The sequence below is a fragment of the Otolemur garnettii genome, unplaced genomic scaffold (assembly GCF_000181295.1).
Source record: "Otolemur garnettii isolate 467f Iridium unplaced genomic scaffold, OtoGar3 scaffold00068, whole genome shotgun sequence".
NCBI lineage: Eukaryota > Metazoa > Chordata > Mammalia > Primates > Galagidae > Otolemur > Otolemur garnettii.
Genome location: NW_003852463.1, coordinates 4,408,220 through 4,422,063, shown reverse-complemented (window position 1 = coordinate 4,422,063; position 13,844 = coordinate 4,408,220). Strand labels below are relative to the sequence as shown.

At 54.1% G+C, this 13,844-nt stretch overlaps 1 protein-coding gene across 14 annotated transcripts in view; it reads left to right on the top strand.

Moving 5' to 3' along the window:
- The window catches only part of DYSF (dysferlin), a 215,241-nt gene that overhangs the window by 93,106 nt on the left and 108,291 nt on the right, over window positions 1-13,844 (top strand). For all 14 annotated transcript variants that reach the window (XM_012807420.1, XM_012807419.1, XM_012807414.1 and 11 more), the window contains 5 exons: window positions 186-363; window positions 914-1,038; window positions 2,968-3,074; window positions 8,326-8,518; window positions 10,635-10,790. In XM_012807420.1, the coding sequence (XP_012662874.1) occupies window positions 186-363; window positions 914-1,038; window positions 2,968-3,074; window positions 8,326-8,518; window positions 10,635-10,790 (759 nt within the window). The remainder of the gene's footprint in view (window positions 1-185; window positions 364-913; window positions 1,039-2,967; window positions 3,075-8,325; window positions 8,519-10,634; window positions 10,791-13,844) is intronic.

The window sequence follows — 13,844 nt, the reverse complement described above, 5'->3', positions numbered from 1 at the left end:
CGAACCCGCCACCTTAGGTGTACGTGGCTGGCGCCTTAGCCGGTTGAGCTATAGGCGCCGAGCCTCTTGGACTATTTTCTATCCATCAATCTAGCTTGAGTTCTTGGGTGTCAGTTATAGCCAGAATCTCCCAGAATGTGCCACCACTCCACCCTACTGTCTTTCTTGGCTCCTCTCTGCTCTAGAAGTTCCTTCGGAGGCGCAAATACTCCCTTTTTGCTGCATTCTACTCAGCCTCCATGCTGCAAGATGTGGATGATGCCATCCAGTTTGAGGTCAGCATTGGGAACTACGGGAACAAGTTTGACACGACCTGCCTGCCGCTGGCCTCTACCACTCAGTACAGCCGGGCAGTCTTTGACGGTGAGGGCAGAGGCCTAACCCCAAAGCCTGCCTCCCGTGGAAGGCTGTTGGAGGCTAGCTCAAGGGACTCGGCCCTGGCACACCTACTTGGGGTGCCCTTGCTGTCCCCCACATAAGATCTGAACCCACAGATTGTGCACCTAAAACAGGTGGTAGTCAGCATTGGCTTGATCCATCTCCATCAGTATGTGAAGTCTGTGGAGCTTGGCTTAGAGATTTTGGAAGTGTGGACTCGGATTTTCCAGAGTTGTTCTCATGTACTAAGGGGCCCTAATGAGAGCAGTGGCTGTCTGATCAACACACAGAGTGAGCTCAGGCATGTTTTTGGGGGAAATAAGGGTCGTATCTGGGGAATGGGGGTCATACTGCTTATGTCCTAGGGAGTTCTTAGATGGAAGGGTGAGTAGGTTCCTGTCTCCGTCCCTCCCATGTTCCTTCCTAGCTATGCCCGTCCTAGCCCTGGTGGGCCCAGGTGCCCAAGCTCTGCAGTGCCTGCCCCACACAGCCCCCCACTCTTGGCACAGTGCTTAAGACCTCTTCTCCCTTCCAGGGTGTCACTATTACTACCTGCCCTGGGGTAATGTGAAGCCTGTGGTGGTGCTGTCATCCTATTGGGAGGACATCAGCCATAGAATTGAGACTCAGAACCATTTGCTGAGAATTGCTGACCGGCTGGTGAGTAAAAACCTGCCCCACACCTGCAGGTGCCTTGTGCATGCACCCCCTACCTGCCATGTGGGTGTGTCTTCAGACTGCCTCCCCTGTCCCCTCCCCCCACCCCACTTCCTAGGTTTGCCAGGGTCCTTTGTGTCCTGATGATACCAGGCTTGTAGTCCTGTCCTGCATACTGAACAGAGAAGAGGGGATGAGCGCAGTCCCTGCAAGCCCTTGTCTGCTGCAGGAGGCCACACAGAGGGAGCAGAGAGAAACCTGGCTGGGAGCAGCAGGACACAGCCTTGCTCTGGCTTACTCACTCATTCATTCATCAGATGCATTTTGACTCTTACTATATCAAGGACTTGTGTTAGAAACTTCCAGCTAGAAGCTAGAAGTGAAGGTGGAGCTGACCTGCCCCCAGGGAGTCAGTTTAGTACAGGAGAACACAGGCTCAGCCTCTCATACATGGCTTTCCAAACCTCGATGCAGGTGACAGTCCAAGGTTCAGGGAGAAGTGGGCTCAGAGGAGAGAAGGCAGCCATGGAGCATTAGGAGGGTGTCATGGGGCAGCAAGGGAGCTGTGTCTCCTGTGGGGAGATGGATGTGGGAGCCTAACCAGACTGCCATTGCAGGGACCTAGGGGAGGGAGACAAGGCCCTGGGAAAGAGATGACTTTGAGGAGAAAAATTGCAGGACTTGAGCTACAAGGCCTTGGTGGCCCATTGGATTTGGGGAGGAGAGTAGAACTGAGAAGTTGGGGAGAAGAGCAGAATATATGGAATCAGGTGGTGTGTTCTGTCAGAGGTGAGGAGAGGCTTTCCTAAGAGTTCCCTGCTTGTGTTGGGAGCTGCTGGCCTGGTCCAGCAGGAGTGGAGGAGTAGAGGAGAATCCTAAGTGGGCTGAGTTGTGGAGGCTAAGGGAGGTGAGATGGCCAGCTGGGAAGCTGATGGTCCTAGCAGGCTTATAGGCATTTCTGCTATGTGGATTGGTGGGGGGAGTCTTACCTGCCCATGAGGAGAGCGGAGGAGGCAGGTGCGGACCATACCAGGGGTAGCAGCGGGTCAAGGGGAGGAGGATGGAGAGACCTGGACATGTCTATGAGAGATGAGCACAGGTAGAAGGAATGATAGATGCAGAGGGGGAGGCTAGTGTCTAGGCCCAGTAGGGGGCTATGGTGGCCTATGCATTCTCAGAGACTGGCAGCTCTAGGGAAGAGAAGACACCACCAAGCACCAAGATGGGCAGAATGTGGGTACAGAGTCTGTCCTCTGGATCAGTCACTGTCTCACAAGAAAACTCCAGACTCTAGAAGATCAGGGAGTCTGTTTTCTTTCTTGGTTCTGTCCCTATTTTGGTAGTCTAAGTGCAGAGCACATGTCACATGCTCAGGAAGGCTGAGGGCTGATGGATGGGGAGAGGTGCATTGGAGACAGCGACAGTCCATGGCCTCCCAGTTAAAGGCTGGAAAAGAACTCGTTATGGAGCCAAGATGCAACCCAGGGGGTGACCAGGCTATGGAAGCTTGCAGAAGGAGCTCCCTGTGAGTAGGGGTAGCTGGCCTGCTCCTGGAGTGGGGAAGATTTGATCTGAGCCTGGTTGTGCAGTGAGATCTAGAAAGGAGCGAGGGTTCCAGGTGGGAAACCAGAGTAGGCTCAGAGAAGACCACTTACAGTGGGAAGCCAGACCCAGCTTGAAGGTGGCAGGACAGGGGTAGGAAGCAGTCAAGGTCTGCTGCAGTCCTTAGATAGGGCCTGAGCTCCTCATGGAGTTACGGGCATGGGAACTGTGCTGTGTTTGGAAGGTTCTTGAGCCAGGACAGACCCTGGCTGGCCTGCCTTCTTTGCTCTTTCCTTACTGGTCAGGGACTGTGCTGTAGTGGTGGGGTGTGAGCCCACGTGTACCTTGACCCCAGGGTGACACCCTGACCCTTGCTTGCCTGTTCTGCAGGAAGCTGGCCTGGAGCAGGTCCACCTGGCCCTGAAGGCACAGTGCTCCACGGAGGACATGGACTCCTTGGTGGCTCAGCTGATGGATGAGCTCATTGCAGACTGCAGGTAGGGGGCCTGGCGCCCTGGTGCCCTCCTCTCCTGGCTCAACAAGGCTGTTTCCCTGGGAGTGTTCGTGTGTGGCGGTGAGCGACGGCACGTCTCCCCAGCCACGCTTGGCCAGCAGTCCAGCCCGTGCTGAGTCCAAAGGTGGTGGAGCCAGCGCGGGAGTTGAAAAGGTGACATTGAGAGCAGGTCATAAATCTCCCTGCTGCAGCGGCAGCTGTGGGCCGAGTTGGCTCACCTGAATGGGGAGCATTGTGTCTCCGATCCCCGCCCTCTTATTTCCCAGATGGAATCTCCAGGAGAAGCTGGGAGGGGGGTGCGGTCCTGGTGCCTCTCCTTCTCCCAAGCCCATGTCAGGGACCAGGGTTTCTTTTTAGCCTGCTATTGACACATTGACAATCAACTTAAGGAAAAGGGGGTGATGGAGGATGGGGTTGAGGCCGCAGAGGGTGGGTCTTATCATCTCCTCCACTACAGGGGGAGGTGGGGTTCTGAGGAGTCTTGGACTCTTGGTCTCCTCAACTTCAACTTGGCATTAAGCATAACTACAATATCTCATAAACAAAGTGCCTGCCTGGCCCTTGGAAAGGAAGTAAATAGTAGCTATAATTATTGTTAAGAAGAAAAATTGGTCGGGACTTTGGTACTTGTCCTTTTAACTGGTTTGCTTTGAGGAACTTGACTTTCTTGGACCTCAGTCTTCTCAGCTGTTAAATGGACTTAATAACAATGGCTGTCCTTCTACTCTTTATGGGGCTAATACGTGCGAATGTGTAAATATATGTAAATGTGTTCTGTGCTCCCTCTACATATTCTGCCCCCACCCTTAGCCTAGCTGTGGAGACCTGTTGAACACACCTGGGAAATGCCTTCATGCTGGGAAATTGGTCACCTTTCCAGTCCTTTGCAGTCCAGTTACAAAGTGCATCTTTATCAAAATGTTACCCCACACAAAGAAATGTTCCCCTGCCCATCCCACAATCCTTTCTGAAGCCTGGCCACCAGAGCATACTGATAAGGGGGACAACTTCAGCCCTCTAAAGCATGGCAGAGGCGAAAATGAACAAATGAAGTAAAGTGCACTGAGGAGTTAGAGGCATGGGCTGTCTGAGCTCAGAACAGGCAAACCTAACTCAGGGAAGCTTCCTGGAAGAGGGGACACCTGAGGAGAGCTTTGAGGGAGAAGTAAGAGTTAGCCTTTGGAGAGGGGACTGCCCAGGCAAAGGCATAGAAGCCTGAAATGCTTGTGGCCCTGGTGCCTAATTAAGGCAGGCCTGGGCTTTGCTGAGGGGATCTCAGACCTGGGGCAAGGCTGTGGGACATGGTGGCCCTTGAGGTTGGGAAGTTCTCTTGGCTGCAATGTGAGGGACAGACTGGTGCTGGTGAGGGGCCGGTGCTGGGCCTAGGCGAGGGGAGACTGGATATCTGGCCACTGGGGAGGGTTACAACAAAGGTATAACTAGACCCTGGGAGGGGTGGGAATGAAGGGAAGTAGCATTCCCATCTGACAGATTGTTCAGGAGGCATTATGATGAGAACAATCTTTTGTGCCAGGCTCTGTTTTAAATTTTTACATGTATTAACTAACCATAAAGTCTTACTCAGGAAGAAGTAGAATCCCATTTTACAGATGAGGAAACTGAGAAACAGAGTTGACTAACTTGCCCAGGTTTGCATACCTAGTAGTGGCAGAGCCCCCTTGCTCTTCTGCTCTATAGTGGATATTACTTGATGATGGGTTGAATGCAGGGGCTAAACGAAGGTTCAGAATGATCCCCTGGTTCTGGCTGGGCAGCTAGGCAGGCATCTGGCTGGGCTTCTGAGGATATCAGCAGGAGGATGGCCATGCTGAGTGGGAGGGCACCTGTGAGGAAGCTGGCCTGTGGGCTGGAGGTGGGAGAGACAGAGTGTGGTTGAAGGGGCACTCAGGCTACAGTCAGAGTGGAGGGCTGCTGCCATGGGGTGACCTCACCAGGGCATCCCTACACCCCCAAGCCATGCCTGTAGGGTGGCTCATGTGCCCCTTAGCACAGCCTTGGGTGTGGTGGGCAGGCCAGGCTTTTCTGCTATGACTTTTATGGCTGTCACAGCAGGTCTGAGGTGCCTGGAACATCCAAGACCTGGGCTCCTCTTGGTGCCCTCCCTGCTCAAAGCTCTGTTCTTTGCTGCAAAATACTTCTTCAAAGCCTGACGCCTTGAGTCACTCTATTGGGGGTGAAAGGGTGAACTGGGTTTCCTTCCAGGTTGAAGGGAACTGGTTCCAGGTCAGGAGCTTGTGAGGGGAGCAAGGTTACATTCTCTTGGGAAAGCACAGATAGCTCTCCAGAGTAGGAATTTCAAGCAGCAGGACCAATTCCTTCAGCCACCACCTGAGGACACTAAGCAGCCTTGGTGTCTCAGCAAGAGGGCTTCTTCTGTACCCTGTTCTGATGCAGAGCCCTGCCATGTAGAGCAGCCAGGCACAGGGTCCCTGAGCTAGCTTGCCATGCTGACCACAGCTGCTCACCGTTCCTGCAGCCAGCCCCGCCCACACCCCCATCATCAGCGCTTCTCATTCCATCTCAGGCCCTTTCTCTGACTCATCTCCCTGGGAGCCTCCCTCAGACTCCCTGGCCAATGATGTCCACTCTGTTCTTCCAGCCCGGCCCTCTCCTCTGATCTCTAGACCATGGACCCAACCCCTGGTGGACATCTCTGTGTGGATGTCCTGCCAACACATCTGTGCTGTGGCTGAGGCTACACGTGCCACAGACAGGTTTCATCACCTTTTACCATTGTGTCTTCTCTGGGATCCACCACCCCCAGAGCCCACACTGGAAACCTGAGCCAACTCTCACTGCCCTCCCTCTCGTTCCCACTCCCAGCAGCAGGGGGGTCTGCCTCCTCCTTGTTCTTCTTCCTTCCTTTCTTCCTCTCCAGCCTCTCTCTTAGCATCTCATGGTCTGCTTAAAACTGTGCCATGGCTGCCTCCACGTCAGCCCTGCTGTGGCTCCCACTGCATTCAGAGAAAGTCCCAGCTCTCATCCTGGTGGATAGGCCTCTCTGTCCCCACCACTGGCCTCATGGAGCTCCAGCCCTTCCGAACCTCTGCACCTGCTTGCCTGGCCCTCTGCCCCCTCCCAGGCTCTCCCTTGCCTCTGGGCCTCTTGTGCACATGCTGCCTTGTCAGCCACAACACCCTGCCCCTTCTTTTTGGCCCTACTAGTTCCTGCTGGTCCTGCCAGGTGCAGTTCGGGGACACTTCTCCCAGGAGGGACTCTTGACTCCGAGGCTGCGCTCTGGGGATCTGTTTGCCTCTCTGCTGTGGGGATTTCCCAAGAGCAGGGCCAGGTCTTGTCTCTGGCCCAGCCCTCAGCTCAGGCCCAGAGGAGCTGTTGCTCATGAGAAGTGAAATGAATGACCTGAGGCCAGTTCATCTTTCTGCCTGGACACTGTCCCTTCTTGGTGGCCGTCCCTGATAGAGACACACACTTGGTCCCACAGTGAGCACCCTACTCTGCTCTCAGCCTGAGTGGAGCCCTGCCCTGGGTCTACCTGTCATGTCCAGTTAGCCAGTTGGCAGGGTCTCCGCCCCTATGTAGGGCTATGGTGCAGCTCCTTCCAGCCTTCTCTTCCCCAGTCCCCTTCTCTCTGTCCCCCTACCTTGGGCTCTCCTTTCCTGGGGCTGAGAGGGCAGAGACAGCTCCCAGACATCTTGTTAATGGCACTCAAGGTCCTAACCGTTTCTTGGGGAGTCTTGGCTGGGCTGTGGCCTCCATGAAGTTCTCCCTTTGGTGGTCTGCACTGTAGCCCCTCCCGGCTCCCGACCCAGGCTGGGCGCATAAATCACCCTGCTTGGCCGCGATTCTCACTATCCCCCACCAGACCCGCCTGCCCCCGCCCTCCGGCCCACTCAGGCCTAGTTCCCAGGCAGGCCCCGGCCCAGGGCTCCGGCCCAGGCCCCCCCAACCCACGATCCTGCAGCGTGCCCCTCCACCGCAGTCTTGTGGCCGGGTAAGGCTGCTCCCGGCCTGGGGCCGCCCCATCCGCGGCACCCTCGGGGCAGTAAATATTATATTACTACAGGGTGTGCAGTACGTGACCTGAGACAGGCCCCGGGGCTTAAGTTTCCCGAGATGGAGCTTGCGTATTGCTCCCCCCACCCTAAAAATTCAATTAAAAAAAATAACAGGAAAAATGTAGTGCGCCGAGGGCCTGCCAGAGCGGTGTATCTGGCGGCGGCGGTGCCGCTGCGCTCTGGCGGTAATTGGTTCTGCATAGCTCGGGGAAATTGGCAGAAAAATAAATCAGCCGGGAGCCGGAGTCAGACGCTGCCTGGAGGGGAGGGGGAAGGGGTGTGAGGGTGGGAGCAGACCTGGCGGAGCGGGTTTGACTGATGTCCTGTTTGGGAATCAGGAAGGGGTGGGGGCAGGGCAGCCCCCATACCGTCAATCGGGGGACAGTCGAAGGGGTCCTGCTTGATGAGGAAGAGCACAGACGCCCCTGTCCTGTCCTACGTGACTCTTGCGTAGGTACTGAACCAGGAGGCTTGGAATGGTGAGGAGCTTGATGAAGGACTTTTAGGGAGCCTCCATAGGATGGGGGCTCAGAGTTCTCAGCCTCCAAGCAGGACTAGTTTAAAGCTTACCTCTCACTGAGGGCTCTGGGTTGTGTTTCTGGGACTGCATGCACACTCCCACCTCTTCTCCAAAGGCTTTCCAAAGCAGAGGGTTCTGGGAAGGGTGTTGAGGGGCCGCCCTGGGTGGACACATCTGTATTACTGGCTGCTGGCCTCCCCACAGCGTCTGCAGTGGCTCGTCAGGGGTCCATAAATTTCCTTCTTGAAGAATGTGTGCATGCAACACAGAATGGATTTGTTTCAGCAGAGGGCAACTTAGGGCTCCTGCCTCTGCTTTAGGAGGATCCGCAGGATCCTCTGGGCCCTCTGAGAGCTTGCAGTCAGTTAGGGAGATGGGGACATGTACAAAAGAACTCAGCAGAGTGGAGGTTGAGGATAAGTTCCAAACTTATCCTAGAATAAAGGGCTGGGTGGCTTCAGAGCAGGAGACATGCAGGTTGATGGTTAGGGAAGGCTTCCTGGAGGAGGTGAGAGGACTGAATGCGGATCAGCCTGGTGAAGGCATGAGAAAGACAGGCTGAGGATGTGGGACCTGTTTTGAGGGCCCGTGCATGTGAGTGTGTACTTGTGTGTGCGTGTGTGCCTGGGCCTGGAGGAGTTCTTGGTCATCAGGTACATTCTGTCTGTCCTTCACAGCCAGCCTCTGGGTAATGTCTATGAGATACCCTCTGCCACCCATCTGGACCAGTACTTGTACCGACTGCGCACCCGTCACCTGAGCCAAATCACTGAGGCTGCTCTGGCCTTGAAGCTTGGCCACAGTGAATTTCCTGCTGCCTTGGAGCAGGCTGAAGACTGGCTCCTGCGTCTTCATTCCCTGGCAGAGGAGGTAATTAATCCTGCAAGGTGCCTTTCTTCTGCCCTCTTGCTGCCTGGAACAGCAGAACTGGGAGGAATAGGGGGACTGTCTGGACTGTCTGTGATCCAATCCTGGCTCCATTGCTGGGTGACCTTGGCAGGTGACTTAACTTCTCTGAGCCTCAATGTTTTGATTCACAGAAAGAGGAGAGAGGATGCAACATGATAATGAGAGTTATGGGGCCCAGCACAGAGCGTGGGCACATAGTAGGTGCTCAGTAATTCTCTCTGCCTGCCAAAGTTATGTCAGAGACAGAGCTGGAACCAGAACCCAAGGACCTGCTCCTTCAGGCACCTGGCTTCTTCTTTCTGTCAACTAGTGCCTATCTGCGCTTGGCCTCTAACCTGCTTCTCGTGGGTGCCTGCCTCTCTGTGTTTCCTGCTCTCCTGGGTGCCTCTGAACCCCCAGGCCTGAGGAAGCTGCATTTGCACTAACTCTGAGCTTTGCCGTGTCTAATCAGGGAGAACTGGCTCCAGTTTGTAGGAGCACTCTGTCCTCACCTGTGTGTCCTTCCCACCAAGGTCTGTCAGGCCTGATGCACCTCCCCAGTTCCCTAGCAAGCAAGCAGGCCTTGAAATCCATGGCCTCTCTCTCTCCAGAATGAGGAGAAAGTTCTGCTTATAAGTGGTGGGCTAACATAGTTACTGCCCACTCTGAGCACAGCCATGTGGGACCCCCAGGGAGGAGGGGAGTTAGTGAGGAAGGGCTTTCCCAGGGGTGTGAGAAGGACAGGGCTGGGAGGGGCTTCTGGAGGACAAGCTGATGAATGGGAGAGGCCCTGGGAAGTGGGGAGGCTGCTCAGGAAGTGATGTGGGTCCCCAGAGTTGGTCTTGGATGCTTCCCTGCTTGGGGCTTAGAGGTTCCCTGGCAAGACACTGTGTCGCTCAGCCATGGACCATCCCCTCACAGTGACAGTGAACTACCCCCTCAGTCTAGTCACAGGATACCTCTGTAATCTTGGCTTAGAATAATCCCTGGCCTCTTAACTTCAGTGGTGATGTGGCTGTGAGGGGTTAAGGCCAAGTGGCTGCATTACAGTAAGAGAATAGTCTCAAACTCTAGGGTGCCTTAGACCCTAGAGGGCTTGTGAAAATAATATGGGGCCCTCCCTCAGAGTTCCTGACGCCCCAGGTCTGCGGTGGAGTCTGAGTCTTTGCTTTTCTAACAAGTTCCCAGGAGCTGCTGATGCTCCAGCACCTTACTTTGAGCATCCCTGGAATGGTGGTCAGGAACACACACGTGGAGTCAGGAGAACCTGGGTGGGCTCCTAACTCTCTAAGCCTGAACTTCCTCACCTGTCACATGGGAATGCCAGGCCTGCCCCTGGGCTCGCTGTAGTGATTAAGTGAAACAGTGCATGGGACTTGCATCCTGAGAGCTCAGCAGGTCAGCTCAGCAGTGGCCCTGGGTAAAGGCCCAGCCCCATATGGAACACACTGTGCTCACCATTCTTGAAAGCAGATGGCCCTTTACCCAACCTCTCTCCAGAGGGTGCAGTTGGGAGCAGTTGTCACTAATAGAGGCCTTGAGTAGCTCAGGGGTTTTGTTCTGGGCTAGTGGCTATTGTCAGTGCCCAATGTCTCCAGGCTCTGAGGGTCCCTGCTGTTGAAGGAAGCAGGATTGAGCGTCTTCTGGGAAGGGGTGTACCATCTGTGGATTTGCTGCTGCTCTCAGGGCTGTGGAAGGGGGTGGTATCCTAAGTGTGATGTTATCCCCTGGTCAGTCCTCCAGTGTTTGCTCGCTGGGAGTATCCATTCAGTAGATGCTGAGTAACGTGAGCTCTAAGCTCCAGGTAGGAGTGTCTCTTCCCTGAAATGTGGACTTAGCTCAGTAATTTTTGGTGGGCTTCTCCCGTGAACTGGGGGCAGCCTCATGCTCTGTCCTCTGGGGTTCAGGGCTACTCAAGACAGAAACTAGTCAGCCCTGGGAGGTCCAGGGGAAGGCCATGGGTGGGCAGTGTGTGGGATGGAAGCAGAGGGAGGAGAGGCCTTTGTGGCCTCTGAGTCAGAGGTCAGCTCACAGTGTGTCTGTGGGGTGTGGGCCTGGTGTGTCACTGTCCCCACCCTGACCATTAGCCTCTCTCCAGCCCCAGAACAGCCTGCCAGACATCATCATCTGGATGCTGCAAGGGGACAAGCGTGTGGCATACCAGCGGGTGCCTGCCCACGAAGTCCTCTTCTCTCGGCGGGGTGCCAACTACTGTGGCAAGAACTGTGGGAAGCTACAGACAATCTTTCTGAAAGTGAGTCTTCCTTTTTCCCAAGTCATGATTGTATTTTCCAAGCACAAAGCCTTTATCCCACCTCTTCTGTTTCCTTCTCTGGTTCTTGACTTAAGGGGAGGAGGTCTTCAGGCAAAACAATTTTCCTTTTCCTCTGTCCCCCACAAAGTCCCCAGACCCTATACTCCTAGTCTAGAAAGTTAACACTGGCAATGAGTCTGTGGTCCCAGGCTGTCTGGGATGGCTGATGCCTGTGCTTGTCCTTCCAGAGAGGTCCCTTGTAGGGAGGCATCACCCCCACCCCCAGCCTCTAACAGTCTTTCACACCTGGCCCAAGTGATCTAGACGCCAGGTGGAGCCACCCTGGGGTTCAGGTTCTCCCTGTTGGAAAGGCACCTGGTACCTGGGACTTGGGACAGGTGTGCTAAGACTTGGACCCATTGGAGAGCTGGGGGCATGTAATGTTGTCCCCAGCATCACCCAGCCCTATCTCTCCTTCCTGTTCTCTTCTTTCAGCACACATCCCTACTCCCTTTGGCTCCTCTCCCAGAGATTGACTAGCCTTGGGGGTGAGGTGACAGGAAAGTGAGTAGGTACTTGGGGAGGGACCACTTGTTTTCCTCTTTGGGTTAATGTGGGGACACAAAGCCAAAGCTCTTTGGTCAGGGGACTATGGCCTGGTGATCAGAACATAATATGAGGAAATTTCTCTCTGCACAGTGGCCACTCAGGCCCAAGGAAAGAGTCCCTTTCTTTCTTTCTTTTTTTTTTTTTTTTGAGACAGAGCCTCAAGCTGTCCCCCTGGGTAGAGTGCCGTGGCATTACAGCTCACAGCAACCTCCAACTCCTGGGCTCAAGCGAGTTTCTTGCCTCCGCCTCCCAAGTAGCTGGGACCACAGGCGCCCGCCACAACGCCCGGCTATTTTTTGGTTGCAGCCATCATTGTTGTTTGGCGGGTCCAGGCTGGGGATTCGAACCCGCCACCTTAGGTGTACGTGGCTGGCGCCTTAGCCGGTTGAGCTATAGGCGCCGAGCCGAGTCCCTTTCTGAAGTGTCGTCTCCGAGGCTGTCTATGCCACGGGAGGAACGGCCCTGGGAAGCCAGTCTGCTCCTTATTGCTTTCTGTTCACTCCAAACAGCTCTGTAGTGTACAAGGCCTTGTTAGGCTGAACTGCCCAGCCCTCACCCTGGCCTGGCCCAGCCCCCATAGTCTCTTCCCTTTTGTCTTACCCCTTCCCCACATCTCTCCTCCCTTATCTCTTCTGAGAAGTCCTGTTGACTAACCTTAGCCTTGAACCCTCTGAGTAGAGCCCTCTGAGTTCCTGTTGGTTTATCCATTCCTACGTTGCCTGATCACTCTTGTCACCTTCTGTGGTGGATAGAGAGGATAGTCTTCAGCAACACAGGGGATGCAGACAGGTTGCCAGGGCTGGCTGGAGCTCTGTGTGGCCTTGGGCATGTTGCCTAACCTCTCTGCCTTCTACCTTCTCTCCTGTGAAACTGAGGATGACGCTGCTCACTTCAGAGGTTTTGAGGGTTGATTAGGTAACACAGCTAGGTCTTGCTGGAACTAGGTGATCAATGGATATGTGTATTAATTTCTCTCCTCTCTTCATCCCTTTTCCTTTCGGGGAGCTCCATTTCTCCATATGTACCATGACTGGACACCTGCTGAAGGCCTGAATGAGCAAATATGTGCACACAGGGTCATTGGTACTTTGTCCAGGAGGATTGTGTGTGTGTGTGTGTGTTAGGCATACACACACCTTCCTCCTGCTCTCGTGCCACCTGAGACATGTTCCCTGTGATATCCTAACTTCTGAGACTCTCTTCCTAAGCCAGCTCCTCACCTAGTAGGGCACAAAGGAATGGAAGTCAAGGGGTGGCCACACTGGAGTGGGGCTGACCAGGCAAGGCTGTCTGGCGAGAGTGACGGTGGGGCTGCAGAAGCATGCCTGGAGGACTGGCTGGGATGGCATGAGCTCCAGTTTCTGACCTCTTAGCCATGTAGCCACAGGGAAATGCAAACTGAAAATTTTCCCTGATTCTAAGCAAAAAAAAAAAAAAAAAAAAGATATAGAATTGTTTCTCGAAGTCTTCCCCACTGAGTTTATGAGCCCCGCCAGTAGCTCCTGAGCAAGCTCTACAAAAATGTTGGCAGCAAGCAGAGACCAAGAAAACATTGGTGTTTCTTAACTTAAACCAAAGTTGGAAAAAATGAGCACCAGCAGAGAGGGAGAGGAGCCCCAAACTAGACATTTCTTTATTTGCTGTTGCTATTTTGGGTCCAGCAGGCTGGCCTTGTCTGGGGGAGGACAGGGGAGAGAGCGAGGGTGGAGGGGGGAAGTAGGGGTGAGGCATTCCTGCCATCTCCCTGGGGCTGGTGGTTTAGAGGGGAAAAGGCAGCTAGCCACCTGGGGGACAGCAGGGAGGTTTCCAGGGTTGTGACACGTGGGATCAGAGCCTCCTCCAGGCCTCATCAAGGGTGAACCCAAGGAAGAGGCTGGGTCTGTAGGAAGTGGTCACTATATTAGCCTGTTCTGCACCACACCTTGAGCCTCCACCTGCCTGGGGCTCTCCCACCAGGGGTCAAGGCCTCCCTTACCAGTTTGGGATCCCCTCTCCACAACAGCCCCCCCCTCTTCCTTTTCTAAACCCACCCAAACTCGTTTCTCTCACTTGGCTCTGTGTCCCGGAGGACATACTTCTCATACTTCACTGAGCTCATGCTTACTAGACCTAGGTACTTAGTGTGTTGCTTCCTCTAGGGGACAATGTGTTCTTCTAAGAGTGAGGTACTTGTTTGACCTTTGGTTTTAATCAAATGGTGAAGTAATTGTGCAGGATAACTTTTTTATGTTGGGGTGTTGTGGTTATTCCATTTTGGCAGAGCTTCTGAAGGTTTCAGGATAAAAAGCAGCTGAAGACCAACGAATTGTGGTTAACATGCTGATAAGCACTTGAAAGAGTAGGGATATTAGATGATATACTAACAAAAAAGAAATGCTGAAAACAAATGTAGACGCTTTAATTTCTTTTCCTTCCAGATCTGTATTATTGCATCTACTTTAGGGA